Source organism: Pongo abelii, chromosome 6 (genome assembly GCF_028885655.2).
Source record: "Pongo abelii isolate AG06213 chromosome 6, NHGRI_mPonAbe1-v2.0_pri, whole genome shotgun sequence".
NCBI classification, from domain to species: domain Eukaryota; kingdom Metazoa; phylum Chordata; class Mammalia; order Primates; family Hominidae; genus Pongo; species Pongo abelii.
The window spans coordinates 68,633,034-68,654,882 of record NC_071991.2 but is presented as its reverse complement, the minus strand read 5'-3'; the positions used below and the strand labels follow the sequence as shown (position 1 = coordinate 68,654,882).

Sequence of the window (21,849 nt, the reverse complement as noted above, 5' to 3'; positions counted from 1 at the left end):
ACTACTGAAATAATGTGTACTTGATTTCCCCACTGAGACAGTTTTTAATGCTTCATTTCAACACCAGCATTTTTTTTAATGCAAGTAGCTTGACCCATTTCAGAAAGCTACATTTGATTCCTAGATTTCAGGTTCAAATTTGGAGCCAAGAAACCAACTCATTTAATCCAGTCAACATTAATTAAGTGCAGTATGTTAAGCTCTGGCAGAAGAGAGAGACATCTTAAACGGGATCCTGCCTCCAAAGTTACCCAAGCTAGAGGGAACAAGGCTCATATAAACAAAATCACAAGATAATCTATGCTAGAGGTTCCAATACAGTTACAGGAGACAGCAATTTCAAAAAACAAAAACAAAAAAAACAAGGTTGGAAAAGATTGGCCAAATAGTGGCTCAATTTGTCCATTTTCTGCCAGAGAAAGGATTTCTCAGCTACTGAAACAATATGCACTTGTTCTTAGCCAATAAATTCAGTAGAGAGTTCCTTCCATTTTTCTGTGCACCTGGACTCTTGAGGAGCCTTAATTCTACCACCCGCATCTTCATCCCAGGTCTGGGTCTATGATGAGGCAAGTAGGGCAGTGGCCTTGGACCCAGATGTAAGAAGCACCAAAAACTCAGCATTCAAAATAAATATCTTTTTTTTTTTTGAGACAGAGTGTCCTTCTGTCACCCAGGCTGGAGTGCAACGGCTGGATCTTGTCTCACTGCAACCTCCGCCTCCCACGTTCAAACTATTCTCCTGCTTCAGCCTCCCAAATAGCTGGGATTACAGGCGCATGCCCGGCTAATTTTTATGTGTGTGTGTGTGTTTTTTTTAATAGAGAGTTTCTCTATGTTGGCCAGGCTGGTCTAGAACTCCTGACCTCAGGTGATCCACCTGCTTCAGCCTCCCAAAACACTGGGATTACAGGCGTGAGCCACCGCACCTGACCTCAAAATAAGTATCTTAATGGAATATTTTTTAAAAAGTATGCAAATAACATGCATAATGAACAAAATGTCAAACTTTTAAATAGAGACACGATCAGTAGTACTGGCTTTTTTCCTCTTGCGTCAAGATCCACAGTGACTCTGCAGGGCACCTCTTCACCCCCACCCTGTACATGAGGCCAGTGGTCCACACACATGTCTAATTTCCAGAAACCTGAATTTCCTGATATTCAAATCTCGAATCAAAGTGATGATTACTGGGTGACTGCCGTTGAGGCGCTCTGACCTCCTTCTGGTCCCGGACATAGCTGACCCCCGCTCTCCAGCATCCACCGGACGCATCACCATAAGCAGGGGTAACACGCGTGTGTCCGAGGCACAAGCGTGGGTGCTGCAGGGCCACACGCGCAAACGTCACAGAAGTCAGCGTTTGGCTTCAAATATTTCCCAGTGTGGACTGGCTTTTAGTCAACGGGAATGCGGTAACTGTTGGTAACAGAACAACGAGCTGCGCGCCAAGCCAAGTCTCTCTTCAGTGCCACCGGCCGGCGAGGCCGGATTAATCACCGCTGCTTCGGCCGCCCATGTGTCCTGATGTCCTGGGACCCGAACCCCGTGCCCCGCGATGCTGGAGCCTAAGGAGGGCGTCCGAAACTGCCCTACAGAGCAGTCGCCGGGTAAGCGGCACCTTTCTTCCCAAGCCATCAGCCCCTTTGGCCCCCTGCCCCAGGGCCCCACCTCCTGCCTGAGGACTCCAGAAAGGTACTGAATGTGGAGGGGAATTTCAGTAGCCTGAAGATGGAGATAGGTCAGATTTCAAATTAATTGGTTAACATAAAAGGAGAACAAAGAGTCCAGCACAAAATTGGGATGTGAACAGCGATGAGCGGTGGTGAACCTCCCTCAGCATCTCTGCCTGGGCTAGAGGTCCTAATCTCCTGGGTGGGGTTTGAGGACTTCCCAATCCACACTAATAGACTTACACTGACCTTTTACCACTCAGCAACTGCTGCATATATAATTATATTGGTTTGCAGATTAAGTGAAACGGAGATTAAGTAAATTTCGCAGTCTTGATTCTCCAACAGGGGTGTGTGTGTGTGGATGTGGGTGTGGGTGTGTATCCCTAATACAGTGTTCCCAGCAAGTGCAAATCAACACCTTGAAGAGAAAACGTTACTTGATGAGCCCTACAAGCCGAGTTGAGATCAGTTAAGACAATGATTAAAAGAATATTTGGATATTTGGGTGGGGAAAAAAAATCTCAGAATTGTGCCAGTTAAGACCTAGCAAGGCTTTCTGGAGTTCTCTGACTCATCTGCAAAGACGGGGGGCTGCTGTGATTAAACAAGGCTGAGAGTTCTGTAATGAATTGAAAGCTCTTCACACTAAGTCCTAACTTGTGCCTGCGTGTTGCATGGAGGTATAAGAATTTATCATCAGAGAGGGCACTTTCTTCTATAGGTTTTAATACTGACCTTATTCTTCTAGGATTTAATAATCCTACCATTTTCAAACATTTTTTTCCCTTTGATTCGAGATCCTCAGGCATCGGGTGGTGGAAGAAGCAGCTGCTATTCTCCCCATGCTAGAACTGTTCACATCCCAATTTTGTGATGGACTCTTTTTATTTTCCTTTTAGGTTAACCAACTAATTTGAAATCCGACTTTTCACCCTCTTCAAGCTACTGAAATTCAGGCATCTAAATTCAGTACCTTTTCTGAGCGACATCCTCCACCAGCCAAAACAATGTTGTAGATTGAAATTTTACCTTCTTCAAATGCTCCTCTGCCTCCTGCTGTCCTTTTGTTCTTCTACCTCACTTGACAACCATCCTCCTCTGTCTCCTTTCCAACATATTTCCCTCTCCCTTCTCTCCATGTAGACACTTCATCGTGATCTTCCTTGGATCCCACTCTCCTCTGGTTAACTGACTTATCAGATCTGCACAGCTGCCCTCATGAGATCTCTGATGAGTTCCACATTTACCCTTGCAGCTTTCTGGTGGGCGCCTTGACCAGTATGTTCCACCAGGGCCTCAATTTCAGCATTTCTCAGCTGCATCTGTCTTCCCTCCCGTCAGCTTTCTCATCAAGTCATCACATCATCAACACCATCACCTGTGACTTCCCTCGTGCTAATTCTCTGCCTCCATTTACTTGCCAGTTCCCATTCATTCTCCCTAAACACGCCCCATGTCATATCTGTTCACTGCTCACTCACACCTGACCCCACCTTGGGGCAGGCTCATTAGCTAGCGGACTTCGTTTCCCAGAGGCAGCCTTGCTTCCTGTCTGCAGTTCTCACTGCACCCCAGGCCCCCATACACATCACTGCTAGAGTCATCTTCCTGAAGCCTAGCTTTGTCACATGTTTTTTCTAGTTCAAAAATCCAGTAATATCTTCCTATTGCCCCAGAAGTGAGCACAATGCTGAATCACCCAATAGTTAGTTCTGTGCTTTCAGGGTACCAAGAAAGCACAGGGTGCAAGAGCACTAACAGAGAAGGAGGAAAAATGTTTGTGAAATAATTTGATATTGGATATTGTGTAAAAGCATTGACATTGCTATCCTGGGAAAAATCAGAACTAATTAGACTTTCTTACATGAATTTTACCATACAGTTACTTAGAATATATATTTCATATATATGTACATATACATGTGTTTACATATCATATAAAATTAAATGATGTAAAGTTAGCGTTCTCAAGGCCTGAAGAAGTTTTCTCCGGGCACTGATTAAGTACACACTTCTGAGCCTAAATTTCAAAGTTGGTATAAATAATATGACCCCAACCCACCTTTCTTAATTTATTTCTCACAATTGCCTTCCATGTGCCTTTTACTTCAGCCAAAGGCTGTACAGCCCCACATACCTTATACATTCTTCTGCTTCTTCTGTTTTGTGTGCTTACTCTCCTCTTCCACCAACATCCCGTTTCTAATTTTGCCTCACCTCTTAAGGCCCAGCCTGACTGTCAGTTGTGCCCTGAAATCTTCCAGCGTGTCCAGGCTAACAGTACAGGCATACTTCATTTCCATGGTGCTTCACTGTATTGTGCTTTGCAGATACTGTTTTTTGGGGTTTTTTAAATGTTACTATGGTAATTGCTTAAGGGACCATGAACTGTGCCCCTATAAGATGGCAAACTTAATTGAATTCCTTTAGATGAGGGCATATGGTACTAGTGAAGCTGTGTGTTAACTGGGAACTGAAATTGTTCCACCATGGATTCACTGAAATGTGAATTGGCACATTTTCATGTTTCTGGGCACTTTGATATTAATATTTTGTACCAGATTCATGCAAAATTATTGATTGGAAAGAAACATGCTGTGATAAAAACTTGTGTAAATAAATAATTATGATAGTGATTTACATATTATGCTGATACATTCAATTTCCCTTTCACCTCATATTTTTTGAAATTTGATTTAAATTTTTAAATATTCTATGGCTACAATTTTCAAAATGTGCATTACTTTCTGATTATCAAATTATTATGTGCTTATTGTAAAATACTAAAACATCACTAAAAATATATATCGCCTAGAACGTGAAAGTCCCTCATGATCTCAAGTGATGACTTTTGCTAGTAATTTGAAGTGTGTGCATTTTGTATTCACATAAATATGACTTTTAACAAAAATATTGTTACACATATTATACTGCCAATTACTTTTTATTTATAAATATATTTTAGATATCTTTAGATGTCTAGATATCTATCTGTATTAGTTAGAGCTCTCCAGAGAAACAAAACAATAGGATATATAGAGATATATAGAAAGAGACTTATTATAAGGAATTGGCTCACTTGATTATGGAGGCTGAGAAGTCCCACAATCTGCTGTCTGCAATCTGGAGCCCAGGAGAGAGCCAGTAATGTAGTTTAGTCCAAGCCCAGAGACCTGAGAACTAGGAATGCTGATGTCTGAAGGCAGAAGATGGATGTCCTAACTCCAGAAGAAAGCATGAATTCACATTCCTGTGTTTTTCTGTTCTACTGGGGCCCTCAGTGGATTGGGTGATATCCACCCCCGTTGGCAAGGGTGATCTTGTTTACTCAGTCCACTAATACTAATGCTAATCTCTTCCAAAAACATCCTCAGAAACACACCCATAAATAATGTTTTACCAGCTTCTGGGCATCCCCTAGTCCAGTCAAATTTATATACAAAATTAACCATCAGACCACCTCTCTATATTTTGAAACTACTTCACAGTATTCCATTGTGATGTCACATGTCAATTTAACCTGCATTCCAATTAATGGGGACTATTTCACAACCACAGAAAATGTATGCTGAAATAAGCAGTGATAATCACATTTGTCTGGGTGTATGCACCTGTGTGTTTCTGAGTCCTGGAGGTAGAATGGCTGGATCAATTTAAAAGCACATTTATAATTTTAATAGATGGCTGCCAAGTTTTAATTCTTCTTTGGCTGGGCTATAACCACCCCAAACACTATGCAAAGATGTGACTGACTGTACATAGTAGAGGCTGATAGTTGACATCTTTAAGTTAAAATACCCAGATGAGGGCCGGGCACGGTGGCTCACGCCTGTAATCCTAGCACTTTGGGAGGCCGGGGCAGGCAGATTGCCTGAACTCAGGATTTAGAGACCAGCCTGGTCAACACGGTGAAATCCCGTCTCTACAAAAAATTAGCCAGGCGTGGCAGCGTGCACCTGTAGTCCCAGCTACTTGGGAGGCAGGAGAATTGCTTGAACCTGGGAGGCAGATGTTGCAGTGAGCTGAAATCACGCCACTGCACTCCAGCCTGGGCAACAGAGCAAGACTGTCTCTCAAAAAAAAAAAAAGAAAAACAAAAACAAACAAACAAAACCCAGATGAGAATGCCTAAGCCTGATCCAATGGGTTTTTCCAAGCCCCAGGTCGGCTTGTGTAACTGGATAACAAAGCACCCTGATGGCAATGCCTAAACCTGAGCCTATGAATGCTCCAAGCCCCTAGATTCAGCTTGCTTAACGAGGCATCAAGGGAAGTTCAGGACTATACATTTGCAGCTGCTCTCCATCACTAGGATAACTGTCTTCCTCACTTCTTTAAATATGTTCATTGCACTAAATATAACTCCTGTTAAAGTACTCTACCGAATAGCAAAACCACTGTCAAAATTTCATATATCACCCAGAAAGATTTATAAGTCATTATAACCTCACCATTCATAACAAATCCCAGCTAAAATTCGGTGATTGTTTTGACTCTGATAATTACAATGTTTGTCAGATTCCAGGATTGCAATGATTATACTTTTCACTTTTGTCATGTCTTGTTAGCTCTACTTTTTCATGGCAAATTACAGACAGACTTTACTTTTTTCATATTATTTTATGTCATGTGGCCTATTAGTGTTATTTTATAATTTAGCAAAGGACTTTAAGAAAAAAAACTAAAGCATTTAAATAGCTGTTGCTAAAGTTTTATTTTTAAAACAGAGCTATGGCAATAAAAGTTGCTTCTCCACCAAAAATTCTCACAGCATGAGTATGTTAGCAACTCATGAAAAACAAAGTCACTGTTGCTTGCCAAGCAAGGGAAAATGTATTTATTCATTTGTTCAGAGAAAAATGACATGTATTCATTCATTTCACATTTTTTGAGAACTTACTGGGTGCCAAGCATAATGTGATAGGCGCAAAAAAGAATGTCCTATAATAACACACATTTTATCCTACTCTCTCCACCTCCAACCCTGATACTGGATGAATTCTGTATAGGAAACCTATGAAATACTAATTCTTCATGTTCAAAGAAACATTTAAAAATAGTTCTTTAAAGACCAAATTACCTCGCCTCATAGAGAATAAAAAGACTTGCTTTTGGTGTATATGTACACATACATATTTTTTTCTCTCTGATTAAAAATTATTTAAACATCTGTGCCCAGGATTAAGGATAATGAAATTCAACCACGAAAATGAGTAAATAATATATAATTGTAGTGTTGGAATTTATCAGTTTAGAATGGTTACCTCCATATTCACCTTTTTTTGATCTTCTTGTAGACATTATTGTTATTGACTGCAAATGCCTCAGCATTTTTGTTCATTGGAATGTAGTTTGACAGATTAATTATATGTTATCAGGCAGTTGAAGATCAGCTAAAGATATGTGGCCACAAGAGGGATGCTGATGTCTTTGAGCTGTTCCTTTCTAAAAAGTAAGTATACTTAACATAAAAAATGAAAGAGTATCATGTTATCATGATCATGTTAAAATGTTTCACAGATTCAAATGTTATTTTCCATTTTTCCCCCTCAAGGACTGGGTAGGACTCCAATTATTTTACCACTTCCTGGAATCCACAGTTTTCTGTTGGAGAGACAAGATAGTGAAATTGATTAAAAAAAAAAAATTATGGAAACAGGCTGTTTGAATCCCAGCTCTGTCTCTTCCAGCTGGGTGAGACATATCTTGGGTATGTCATATAACCTCCCTATTAGGATTGTCAGATTTAACAAGTAAGTATATAGGACATCCAGTTGGATTTGAATTTCATAGAAACAATGAATATAATTTTAGTTAGTATAAGTATGTCCCACACAGTAGTTGGAAAATTCATTGTTTCCCTGAAATTCAAATGTAGCCCGATATCCTGTCTTTTATCTGGCAACGTTATTCCCTGGGCATAATTATACTACCTCATTCTCAGGGTTGTTGTGAAGCTTAGGTGAGTTAGTAAAAGTTAGTCAAAGTTACTGGTACACAGCAAGCACTCAGTGAGCATTAGTATGGTTAATATTATTACTATTATTGGGAATCATTATACCACATACTATGATAATGACCTCCATTATACTACAACCTCTACCAATCCCCATACGAATTTTACCGATAAGTAGAAAAATCCCTCTCTTATATCAACAGAACACTTTGATTCCCCTCCAACTCCCCAAGGTGGCAGACAACAAATTGGGTTTTTCTGCAGAGCAGAATGAGATAGAACCCAGGTATGAGAGGAAGAGGGAGTTATAAATAAGATTAGATTCTGATACCACAGTTCTCACTGGCCAATAAGTGCCACTGAAGTTTGCATTTTAAGCACAATGACCCTATTCCTACATTTTGTCCCCCTTACTTTGCGCTTTTTAATGCCTCTGAATTCTGTGTATTATTTTTAAATAGGCTTGACATATTTTTGCTCATATGTAATCTTTGGAATTCAGCTTCTTTTAAAGAAAATGCCTCAGTTTATCAACAAATTTAATCACTTTTATTTCTAGTGATTTGGAGAAATCCTTTATTATTAAACATATTTATTTTATTGTAAATAAATATTTATGTTTATCAGTACAGAGAAAAGTGTTTACCTTTGTAATGGCTCTGAATGTCTTGGTAGTAAAGGAATAAATTGATAACCAGTTTGAAATGTTTAAAAATATATTTTTTAGTATGGAACAGGTATGGTAGAGCATTCTGACACATTTAAGGTCATGCTTTGAGCTTCTCGATATAGGTCAGTTAGTTTTAAAATAACAATAAATACTTCATGTGGTCAAAAGATTGCATCTTTCATGATTTTGACAATTGTATACTGTTGATCACTACAGTAAGTAGATAATAAGAGTAGCTTTAAAAAAATACTAGAAATTTGAGATATTGATCACCTGACAGTAGATAATTAATTGACTCCTTGTGAGAAGGATAACACATTTTACATTTTAAGGACACTAAGTTACCATTTCATCCAGCTGTGGACAAAAACTATTTCCCAGTCCAGATGCCAATACGCTGGTATACTGAGTTATTTACCAAGTTTCTATTGACTCTGGGAAATGGAAAGCATCTTATTGATGTGTTCTTGAGTGATCATGGAGAACATACATTATAACAAGATGTTGACAATTATTGTCAGCATGAGTCATAGCCATCATTAGTAGAATTACCTCTCCTTATCCTTTGACTGGCCTCACCTTATAATGTAACAGCCCATTATTGATTTAGGACAGGTTTATGTGCAGAATAAACCCTTCTGACATGAAAGAGTTAAAGTACCCTTGAAAAGTGAATTTATATGATATCAGATGTGGGCTCGTAAAATTTTTTTTTAAATTAAATTTTAAAAAAGAAAAATGATAAATGAATTTATTACATTACCTAATCAATGAAAATTCAACATTGATATTACTGCTACAAAAAAAGTTAATGACAGTAACGTGACACTGTTAATACTTTAAAGTTTTAGTGTATTAAAACAAATTTCGCACCACTGCACTCCAGCCTGGGTAACAGAGCAAGACTCAGTCTCAAAAAATAAAATAAAATAAAATAAAATAAAATAACTTTTATGGAAAATCCTCTGAGTGGGGCATGAGATACTCTGATGTAGCCATGTAATGATTTCTTTATTATTTATCATAGGAACAGATGAAGTTAACGTACTCTCACTATCGCCCCATGCAATAGTTAGGGTACCCCAAGGTCCAAGTACTCTTTCCCTGAAAAAAGCTACATATCTACAGTGAGAGAGGAGAATGTATTATTATTTGTGCAAATTTCCTACTAAAAATTGCTTTGAGGCCAGACGCAGTGGCTTATGCCTCTAATCCCAACACTTTGAGAGGCTGAGACAGGTGGATCGCCTGAGCCCAGGAGTTTGAGACCAACCTGGGCAACATATGAAACCCTGTCTCTACAAAAAATTAGCTAGGTGTGGTGGTGTGCACCTGTGGTCCCAGCTACTTAGGAGGCTGAGGTGGGAGGATCACATGAACCTAGGAGGTGGAGGTTGCAGTGATCCGAGATGGAGCCACTGTACTCCAGCCTGGGCAACAGAGCCAAACCCTTTCTAAAAAAGAAAAAAAAAGTTGTTTTGGAAGAGTCTGAAATACTTAGTTGTGCCAGGGAAGTGCTCAAAAACTAATGGTACATATCAAAGAGACACACAATTCTGCTTGAAATGTCTTTCATAAGGGAGAATTTGATAATTGTTTTAAGTGATAAAGGATTAAGTAAAAAACTCTTGAAAATTCAGGGAAGATGGGGAGGAGAATGAATGAGATAGAAGAGGAGGGAACAGATGTTTATTACAGAAGAATAGCAGCTAATAAATGTTAAAAGAATAAGAACATTAGGAAAATCATTTTATAATCCCAAATCTATTGGCTCAGGTAAGGATCATCAATTGAAGCTAAAGCTATTGAGTAAAGAGTTGTCAGGAAGCAAGATATACACATGATCTCAGATATTCGCCTCATGCATGACTTTCCAATTATAAAATTTGTACTTTTACAGTGGCAAGAACTGGCAGATACCTCTTAACCAAATGACTGAATTTAGCTTCATCAAGAGTGGGGCAGAATGACATCATTTGGGTCCTTATGTGATTCAGTAATTACCACCCATGTATTTGAGAAGTAGACGTGATCTTCCTTGCATTTGATCATTAGGAAACAATCCAAAAAATCAATAATGTGAGACATTCTACCAGACAATTATCCTGGACTCTCCAAAAAGCTAATGTTTTTTGGTTTTTTTTGTTTGTTTGAGATGGAGTTTTGCTCTTGTCACCCAGGCTGGAGTGCCATGGCATGATATCGGCTCACTGCAACCTCTGCCTCTTGGGTTCAAGTGATTCTCCTGCCTCAGTGTCCCAAGTAGCTGGGATTACAGGCATGTGCCACCACACCTGCCTAATTTTTGTATTTTTAGTAAAGATGGGGTTTCACCATGTTGGCCAGGCTGGTCTCAAACTCCTGACCTTAGGTGATCCATCCACCTCAGCCTCCCAAAGTGCTGGGATTACAGGCATGAGCCACCACACCTAGCCCAAAAAAAACTAATGTTAAGGGAGAAAAAGGAAAGAAGATGATTACCTTTAAAAAGACCCAAAGGTTATACCACCCCAAAATGCAATCCATGAATGTTAATGGGATACAGGATTAAAACAAATCAAAAAAAGTGTAGGAACAACACGGAAAAATTTGAACATGAATGGCATATTAGATTACATTACTGAATTCAATTTCATCTTCTTAGGTGTGAAGGATGGTATCGTGGTTGTGCAGGACAATGCCCTGATATAGGAGATACACATGCTGAACTCCTTAAGCTGAGACACCTGCAATAAGCCTGCAACTTTATTTTCAAATGATTCACCAAGAAAATTATCAACCAATAAATATATAAATTAGATAGATAGTATGAGCATGTGACAATATGTTAAAAATTATGATGGTTATACAAGTGGTCATTGTACTATTCCTTCTTTTCTCAGGTTTGACATTTTTCAATATAAAAAGTTGGCAAAAAAGGGTTTATTTTGTTTAGAAATGTTTGCATGCTTTCAAAAAATGTATGTTTTTATAAAAATTAGAAAAATATTAGTCCTTCAGTGTCCCAAGGTTAAAAATAATTGTGATAAAATTTTACCAAAAATGAATTAATATCTGTAATAAATATAAATATTGATATTTTTGTGCTTTGAAAAGTACCTGGCACACAATACGTGTTCTATAAGCATTTAATTAATAAACAGATACATACATGTATACATACTTGGGTTCCACAATTTCTGCCCTGAGAAATAAGAGATCCAACTACTCCAGGCCACATCAATCAAATAACCAACTATCCTCACACAGTGCCATCTCCCAAACCCACATCTGCCCCTTTGATGAGTGAGCTGCCTTAGCAGCAAGAACCAAGACCACTTGGATAGGTGGAATCTCACACAGTTCAAGAGAAGTGGGTAATATTTTAATCATATAATTAATAAATAGAGGGAGAATAAAGCACTTCACACAGTGTCTGTCTCTTGGTGTCCTGCAATTTCCATCTGAGTCCGGTCTGGCCAAATACTTCAAGGTTATTGCCCCACACTAATAACCCCACAGACAATATTGAAGCAGGATGCAGCTACGTTTCCCACATTTACTTGAAAGTCCTGTATCAGCTTCACTTTTTTCTTTTGTTCTCTCCCCAGTAAAACTTGTTTTGAATTAAGGTTCCAATAAATTCAGCCATAATGAGGTGTAAATTTTTGCTAATGTGATAAAGTGCTCCCTTTCAAGTATTAGCTTTAACTAGCTGACAAAATCTTAATCCAAGTGAATGAAGTTATAATGATGGAATTTCTGAAATAAGCAGGTGAGTGTGCCAATAATTTTGAAACGACAAAGAGAGGCCTTTCTAGTTACTACGAAGCCATACTAACTACGCGCCCAGCCTTACCTATGTGTGAACTAATTGTTGCTAATGTTCACATTTTTTTTTCTTTCCAGGGAACTGACAGAGGTCATTGATCTTTCTAGGTTTAAAAAATTGAAATACTTATGGCTTCATCATAACAAGGTAGTGTTGTATTTTATCTTTCAATTACTAAAATTAAACTACTATCTTAATTTTATATTCCTAATAGAGCTAATCTTTAAAAGTATTAAAATTTTTGCTTAAAATTTAAATTCAGCTAAGAAACCAATATAAAACATATATATCTGGTACATATACATATATATTTGGTATACATACACATATATACACACGAGATACATTGAATAAGGGCAATCTGTGAGGTGCTATCAAATTGCAATTTTACTTTTGTCTCCCATGTACTATCAAATCCACTTAGTGGAAACTATTCCTACTTAGGCTCCTGAAAGAAAACCTGGGCAGCCCCATAACCTTTTTCATCTCTCTTAGGTAATACAAAATTGCACAGCCCATTGAGTCATAGTCATAGTGCCAGTTCATAAATGAGAATATAATAGCCAACTGTCAATCTTCAATCACAAATGAGATATGCCCCTATCTATATCCAGCTATGGCTGACTGCAGATGGCCACCTGCCTTCTTTATTAACTAGAAAGCCATGGTTGGCTGTTTTCCTTCCGTCTTATCTCCACTTCAGCCTTCTCCAGGTTTGGTATGGAATGGGGTGGTGTAGTAGTAGAAAAAAGGCAAGGGAGAAGCAAAGTTCTTTGCTTTGTACCCTGTAGTACTAACAGATGTTCAAAGTTGATTCTTCCCCTTTATGGCGTATTCAGAAGTTCCTCTGCTAGGCCTCTCCAACACTGACTCCTCTTCACTGGCCACTCCTGGCTCACCTCACCTTTATCCCAGGGTTACTTACAACTGAGGGTCTTTTGGCCTTGGCAAATCACCCTCATGTGCAGAATCCCTTATACAGTGCCCCAGGTCAACATACCTAGTCCTCAGACTCACATATCTTTGTCCTGCGATCAGAGGCCAAGAGGGTTGGTACCTCCCAGTTGCTACCAGATATGATTTGGCTCTGTGTCTCCACCCAAATCTCATCTAAAATTGTAATCTCCACATGTTGAAGGATGGACATGATAGGGGGTGATTGGATCATAGGGATGGTTCCCTCCATGTTGTTCTCATGATAGTGAGTGAGTTCTCACAATATCTGATGGTTTTTAAAGTGGCACTCCCTCCATTGCTCCCTTTCTTACCTGCCACCATATAATATGTGCCCTGCTTCCCCTTCAGCTTCTGTCATGATTGTAAGTTTCCTGAGGCTTCCCCAGCCGTGTGGAATGATGAGTCAATTAAACCTGTCTTCTTTATAAATTACCCAGTCTCGGGTAGTTCTTTGTAGCCGTGTGAAAATGGATGAATACAGAGAATTGGCACTGGCAGAGTGGAGTACTGCTATAAAGATAACCTGAATATGTGGAAGTAACTTTGGTAGCTTCACCAACAGCTTGCACCATGTGCCTGGAAAAGCCACAGGCACTCAATGCCAGCTCATGAAAGCATCTGTGGGGGTTGTACCCTGAAAAACCACAGGGGCAGAGCTGCCCAAGGCCATAGGAGCCCACCCTTTGCATCAGCATGCCCTGGATGTGAGACGTGGAGTCAAAAGAGATATTGGAGTTTCAAGATTTAATGACAAGAAACCCCACCTGGTTTCTGAATTGCATGAGGCCTGTGACTCTTTGTTTTGGCCAATTTCTCTCATTTGGAATGAGAACATTTACCCAATGCCTGTACCTCCATTGTGTCTTGGAAATAACTAAATTGCTCTTCATTTTACAGGTTCATAGGTGGAAGGGACTAGCCTTGTCTCAAATGAGACTTTGGACTTGGACTTTTGAGTTAATGCTGGAATGAATTAAGACTTTGGGGAACTGTTGGGAAGGCATGACTCTGTTTTGAAATGTGAGAAAGACATGAGATTTGGGAGGGGACAGAGGTGAAATGCTATGGTTTGGCTCCGTGTCTCCACCTGAGTCTCATCTCAAATTGTAATCCCCATGTGTCAGGGGAGGGACCTGGTGGGAGGTGATTGGATCGTGGGGGCAGTATCCCTCATGCTGTTCTCATGATAGTGAACGAGTTCTCATGAAATCTGACGTTTTTAAAAGTGGCACTTCCTCTTTCATGCTCTTTCTCGCCTGCCACCATGTAAGAGGTGCCTTGCTTCCCCTTCGCCTTACACCATGACTGTAAGCTTCCTGAGGCCTTCCCAGCCATGTGGAACTGTGAGTCAATTAAACCTCTTTTCTTTATAAATGACCCAGTCTTGGGTAGTTCTTTATAGCAGTGCGAAAATGGACTAATACACTATCCAAGCTGATTTAACTTCCTCAGGAAGTGGCAGGCACCAGGCCACCATGCCCCCAAATGAGGGAACATGTCTCAAGATCACCAAGTATGGCTGTTGAAGTTTCTCTTAAAGGCTAGGGTTAAGGAGGCAGTGTTCTCCCACCCCTCCCTCATAGTAAGGGCCTGAGTGTTGGACTCAAAACTTTTTCCAAGCAAAAGAGCAAGACTGAACTAAAATTCAAACCCAGACAATCATTACAGTAAGCTAGTGACTAGGTTGTTTGCAACTTTCAAAAATTCATCTTCCGACAGTTTGTATTTGTTCATTATACAGTATATTGATCACCCAATCTTAGCATTTTGAATGTAGACTTTCAAACAGTAGCTGACAAAAGAAATAATTTGAGTTTTCAGTAGTCATCTGCCTGTCAAGTAGTAAGTCCAGATCTCAGCACTGAATCTGTAAACAGCCATGTTTATAACAATATTTCAATATTTTATTTCATTCTTAGTCTTTTTAAACACCAACTAAGTGGAAAATGGAAAATGAAAAGTGCTTTGGTATTAACTATAAGCATAAATCTCATAAGCTGGAAATAATTTCTAGGAGAACAAACACAGATACCTTTGAGGCCCAGGCAGCTAACAGCTGGAATGGAAAGTGCACACTCTACTTTAAGGCATACAAATTCAAAACGCTTTTAAAAAAACATACTGCTGGCCTGGCACGGTGGCTCATGCCTGTAATCCCAGCACTTTGGGAGGCCAAGGTGGGTGGATCATAATGTCAGGAGTTCAAGCCCAGCCTGGCCAACAGGTGAAACTCTGTCTCTACTAAAAATACAAAAATTAGCTGGTTGTGGTGGTGGGCACCTGTAATCCCAGCTACTCGCGAAGCTGAGGAAGAAAATTGCTTGAACTCAGGGGGTGGAGGTTGCAGTGAGCCGAGATTGTGCCATTGGCATTCCAGCCTGGGTGACACAGTGAGACTCCATCTCAAAAAACAAACACACACACACACACACACACACACACACACACACACACACACACACACTGCCAAAACTTGTCCTTGGTCACAGTGTACGACTTCTGTTAGAAAAAGATGAAAATCATCAGGCATGGCAAAAGTGACTAATCTTTGTTTTTAGTGTGTGTTCCTGTGGTGTTCACTGGTGTCCAGTTTGGAGGGAAAGAACATGTACAAATGTCTAGAAGGGAGAGGTATAATTAGGGATTTTATATTTTTTTTGGAATATTTCTGGGAATGGATATCATCTGACTTCCAACTACTCATTGAATATTCACAAAATGGACTTGCAGATGCATCTGCACTTAGAAAGGGATCGCATGCACCATCAACTGTTTTACTTTCTTTTGTTTTTGAAGGGGTGGGGCAGAAAAGGAATACAACAAAAGGCTGAATTTTTTTCTCGTGCTTGATTATTTATATGCAACAAACTATATTATTTCTGTGAACCCCAAATATCTGAGACAGGTCTCAGTCAATTTAGAAAGTTTATTTTGCCAAGGTTAAGGACACGAGCCTGTGACAAAGCCTCAGGAGGTCCTGACAACATGGGCCCAAGGTGGTCCAGGCACAGCTTGGTTTTATGCATTTTAGGGAGAGGAGACATCAATCAATTTTCCACCTGTGACCTGAAGGAGGCTTCCAGGTCATGGGTAGATAAAAGACAAATGGCTGCATTCTTTTGAGTTCCTGATAAGCCTTTCCAAAGAAAGCAATCAGATATGCATCTATCTCAGTGAGCAGAGGAAGGACTGAGTTCTGTGTGTCCTTTGTCCCCAAAGAATTTCCTTGTGGACAAATTGTGAGAGAGGTGTGTAGCTTTTTTATCTTAGTAGCTATCTTTTTTAGGGACAGAATGGGAGGGAGGTTTGCCCTAAGTAGTTCCTAGTTTGATTTTTCCCTTTGGCTTAGTGCTATTGGGATCCTGAGATTTATTTTCCTTTCACATTTCTAAAATCACATCACTTAATTTGTTCTTTATGAAAGAGACTGGTTTAGTCCGTGTAGACTGAAAAGATTTCATACCCAAAACAGCTTCTGAGTGGCCATGGGATAAGTAAATAAGCTAATGTGAGTTTTCTTATTGATCAGTAATTAACTGGGTGCTAAGCTGCCTAAGTATTCCTACTCCATCAAAAATCAAAGTCTTATTCAGATCCCAAACTCTAAAAGGCATATTAACTATTATAATATTTCATCAAAGTTCATATATAAAATTTTAATTATGAGTTTTCTTTAAAATCTAGATTATACTAGATTGACCACTAAGAGGAAACTATGCGACTGTAGAAATGATATAGAGATTTGTGAAAAACATTAACCCTGAGATATGAATATATTTAGAGTTATAACACATTGTTAAGAATGATCTGAATTCCTGACCAGCATTGTTCTTACATTAGTGAATATTTTAGCTACCCTCTATTTAGGAATAAATAAAGCAAAAGGAGTAAAATAAAGGGATGCATTTTTTTATTCACTTATTCAATCCACAATATTTATTGAAGTATATGAGGTCATTATTTGTTGTCCATTTGTGTCTATTCTTTGCTTATTCCTGTCCAACAGAATTTGGGTTTGAGTTTTGGTACATACTCCTCCTCCATTCTACTCAAATAGGTGGCCCCACTTAGGTCCATGGGTGGATCCTGAACTGTCTAAGCCAACCAGAATAATCCCACTCTTCTGGTGAGTGATTAGTCAATGAACAGGCATCTAACCTAATTGTAACAGAGACATAAGGACACATTTGCTGGGAGGTTCCTGGGAGAGGCTCTCTTATTCCTAAAAGGGAGTACTAGAAGAGTACTTTTGCTTCTGGATGTTTTCTTACCTGGATGTGAAGGCAGGAACTAACTATCCTATGAACTTGATGAAGCCAACACTTAGAGAAAGGCAGAGCGCAGAGATTCATGAAGATGCCAAGTCTAAGGCTATCACAACTTTGCACTTGGTGATATGAAAGACAATTAATGATATTTCTTTATTTGTCAATTTGAGTTGGGCTTAAAAGTTACTTGGAGCCAAAAGCATCCTATTTGGATATAGCTTATTCTGTACTTGCATTAGGCTGCTATAGAATACAACAATAAATGTGATTACCCCTGTTCTAGTGATAAAACTAGGAAGGGTAAAGGGAGTGGCTCTGCTCCTAGCAAGTACATTGTATTTGATAGCTGCCTGGAATGAGACAACACAGTTGTCTTTGAAGGCAGTGAATGTAATGTGGTAAATTTGAAGCCTAGTATGCTGGAAGGGTGTATATTTCTTCAAATCATTATCTAGTGGGTGATAAAACTTGAGCTTCTGGTCCAAACGTGAACTAGCTGATGAAAAAGCACAAGTTTATTTCTAAGGACCTCCAACATCCTAACTTTCCTAGGTTTGCTTTGGCAACTCTAGTTCTTTCATTATGCTCTGTGAGGGCTTGTTTAGCTTCATATTGCATAGATATTCATTAGTGCTGCATCTCCTCCTTTTCGACATCATGTTTTCCTAACATCCGCTGACATAATTAGTGGGAGGCAGCTGCTCTTAGGTCTAAAGTCTCCCTTCCTCGTTTCTTTCTCTAACAAGTCTGACCCAGAGAATTTCAGGTCCGTGGATTCATTCCTTCCAGCCTCTCATGAAAGGTTGAGTTAGTCTCAGATAAATTACCTAAGTGACCTATATTTTACACAACAATTTATATGGCACATAGATATAATCTCCTTCTGTCTTTGCTCATTACTTCAAAAATTTCTTTTATGGATGTCCAATAATGACTATGCATTCATAATATTGGTGCCACAATGTTAATATCCTTCTATTTCTGGAAGTACAACAGTAGCTTGGTATATTTCATTTTGTCTCAGATGAAGAACCTGTCTAACGCCTCACCAAGCAAGTATTCAAAATGGAATCTGGGTTTCTGCTGTGCAGCAAAAACCAATGGTTAATAAATTTTATAAATTCAGTTTACATGAAAAGACGCTTCTGGCAAAGTCATTGTTTATAAACATCATTATCTAAAGAATAATTGAGATATTTATAATAACATCACTCACACTAACTGACTAGAGAATGGTCAGATTTGGAATAAATCCTTTAACATTAGGACAAATACCTAATGCATGCAGGACTTAAAACCTAGATGACGGGTTGATGGGTGCAGCAAACCACCATGGCACATGTATACCTATGTAACAAACCTGCACGTTCTGCACATGTATCCCAGAACTTAAGGTAAAATAAAATAAAAATAAAGAGTAAATGTTTTAAGAAATGTCTCAGGCTCAATCTTCGATACTGTTATGATTTCCTAGCTCCTAGACATGAAGTGCATATTGAGAATTCAGCAAATAGCACAAATTTATGTATTTTAGGAAGGAATATTGGTTTACAAAATTAGCAAATCATACGTTGGAAATTGAAATAATTATTTTTAATGTGCTGTTACAAATATTTGATAAAGAATCCTTTGAATGGCTGTACTTTTTCAGGTAGCTTTACAATGTGATTTGTATCATGGAATTTATGTTGGCCTCTTTAATCAGATTTATTTCTATATTAAGTTTGGGTATATGTATTTGTTTATTCATTTATATGTATTTGTTTATGGGTATATGTATTTGTTTATTCATTTATACAATACTTTGTTCCAAAAAACTATTTAGAGCAGTACAAACTCCATTGTAAGATGTAAGAGCTATTAAAAAAACAAAATAAATTGCCATACATTCCATATATTTTGGGCTCTTACATGTTTCTGTTACCTTAGGGCAACATTAATTTTATCCTTTGTGTCAACTTTGTTGAAAAAATTATATTTTGCTCCATATTTTAAAACTTCTTTAAAAAGCAAATCATATAAATAACCTAAATAACACTTCACTGCATGGTTGTGAAATTTGAAGATATGTACAATACATATCTAGTTATGGTTTTTAATGATTTAACCAAAAAATGTAACCTATTTTTGGAAAGAGCAGGTACAAATATTTTAGTATGTTGGAAAAGAGAGGGAAAAACATGAGAATTAAAGTCTGGATTGGTTAAAAACAGTTATTTCTGAATATTTTTAAGGTATGGACTGTGTAAGCACTGTAAACATTTTAAACTAAGATAGAAATGAATGCATTGTTTTAATTTATTGGATAAGAATACCATAAAAATAAGGTTAGAAATTCTAAAAGTATATTGAAATGTTTCTTTTTTTACTCCTATATAATTTAGGGTATATTATTAAAATGCTTCCCAACTAATGTTTCATGTTCTATGTAAATTTAGTAAATATTGGGATTTCAGTACTAAACGTACAATAACATACCGTTTTATTTAACACATAAGTACAGAATTTTTCAGAATTTCATCATGTTGTTTAATCACTGGTCTATGTATGGGACTTTGCCCCTATGGTTTTTCAACCTTGCTACTATTGCGTTTTGACCTGGATAATTCTTGGTGGTGGAGTCTGTCCTGTGCATTTTAGGATGCTCAGCAGCATCCTTGGCCTCTACCCATTAATGCCAGGAGATGCCCCCCCGGGAGTGGCAAACAAAAATATTTCCAGATATTGTCAAATGCTCCCTGGGGGGCAGAATTCCCCCCACCTCCACTGAGAATCATTCCATACAGCAGACAGAGTGATCTGTGGAAACCTAAGTGAAAACACGTCACTCCTCTGCTCAAAACCTCTGGTGGTTTTCTGTTACATTCAGCCAAGTTCTTACAGTAACCAACAATGTCCTGTACACATTGGGCCTCTGGTTCTCTTCTGACCTTATTACCTGCCATCTCTCTCTGGCTCATTCTGGTTTAGACACCCCAGGCACTATACTGTCTCTGGACCTGTGCACTGGCTTGTCCCCAGTGCTGTTCCTACAAATATTGCAGTGGCCCTCTCCCTCCCTGTGATCGACAGTCTGTTCAAACATTGTGTCCTCCACAAGGCCTACTCTGTCCAACCCCGCTAAAATGTAACACTACCTCACTCTACCACTTCCAATTGATGGCGGTGGCGGGCCATCTGGAGCAGCTGCTGCCATTACACCAGCTGCAGCAGGGAGGTGTGGACAGTGGCAGCAGGAGTAGCTGTGGGAGCAGCAGTGGTGGCAGTGGGACCCCTGTGCCCCACATCCCCAAGGCAGCCAATTGCACCACCTCCACCCTCGCACAGCCAGGCAGGACCCGCTCCCAGGCCCAGAGCCTCCACTGTGGCCTTAACCTCACTCCTTGCCGTGTCTTGGGAACCTGTGATTACCCAGCGGAAGACACAGCCAGGAAAACGTGGAAGGGAGGTGGAAAGGCCCTGGATCCCACCCCTGGGAGACCCCACCAGAGCCGGCCACCCTGGGAGCTGCTGCAGTGGGGCCAGGCCGAGTCACCCGCTGGTGGAGGAGCAGTGTCGTTGGGCATGGAGTGGGGAGCAGAGAGGGGTCCCAAGGCAGAGCTGGGACTGGGGTGGTGCCATGCTCCACGGAGATGGCAGGAGCTCTCCAGGCACAACTACAGCTGCCCAAGCCATGGCTGCAACCTGGGCATCCCTGTGCTCTTGGGAGCTGGGAGCAGGCAGAAGCCCCATCCTCCCAGGCACAGCTGCAGCTGCCCAAACTGCCTCTGTGGACCCAGGCATCTCCCTGCACTCTCAGGGACCCAGGAAGGCCCCTCCTATGCCTGCAGGCTCAGCAGTGCCTCCTCCTGCTGTCTGGCTTCTCCCTGCTGTCAGCACCCACTCTGATAACAGAGCAAAGTTGAGCTCAAGCCAGGCTGTTGTCACAACCTGACTGGGGGTACACACACTCGAGGCAATGCTGGTACCTCAGCCTCCTCCAACCTTGGCCCCCTCCAGACTTTGGGCACCAAGAAGCATGGGAGGGAGGCTGAAGGGGAGCTAAGGGCAGCTCAGCACTGGCCTGGCCTGCAGGTGCCCCTTGGTGTGAACAATCTGAGCTCCATGAACAGTGGCAGAAGGCACACAGGCTCCTGGGCAGAAGGAGGCAGGTCCCCGGTGAAGCCCCACCTTCAAGCTGGAGAGGGCCTAAAGGCTGAGGGCTGGGCTGGCAGTCCCATGGACCAGAGTGAAAACTTGTGGTACCTTTTCTGGGCCCGCCCATTGCTGCCCATGAACCGACCAGCAAGCACTTCCTCCCCTCTAAGGCCCATAAAAGCCCTGAACTCAGCCAGATTGAGGAGACAACAGGATGACCAGCTGCAGAGAGGAACTATCCTCTCTGCTGAGAGCTGGACACTTGTTGGGGCACTCTTGCTATGGACAGGAGCTGCCCACTGCGGGTCTTCTCTAAGGTGTTCTATTGCTCAGTAAAGCTCCCCTTTGTCTTGCATACCCTCCAGTTGTCTGTG

General features: G+C 40.1%; 1 protein-coding gene across 1 annotated transcript in view; it reads left to right on the top strand.

The window, feature by feature from the left end:
• Window positions 1-1,512: 1,512 nt before the first annotated feature.
• LRRC72 (leucine rich repeat containing 72) overlaps window positions 1,513-21,849 on the top strand; it is a 53,658-nt gene continuing 33,321 nt past the window's right edge. The window contains 4 exon segments of the mRNA XM_003777090.4: window positions 1,513-1,552; window positions 1,555-1,610; window positions 7,055-7,128; window positions 12,191-12,260. Coding sequence (XP_003777138.1) covers window positions 1,528-1,552; window positions 1,555-1,610; window positions 7,055-7,128; window positions 12,191-12,260 — 225 coding nt within the window. The 5' untranslated portion in view covers window positions 1,513-1,527.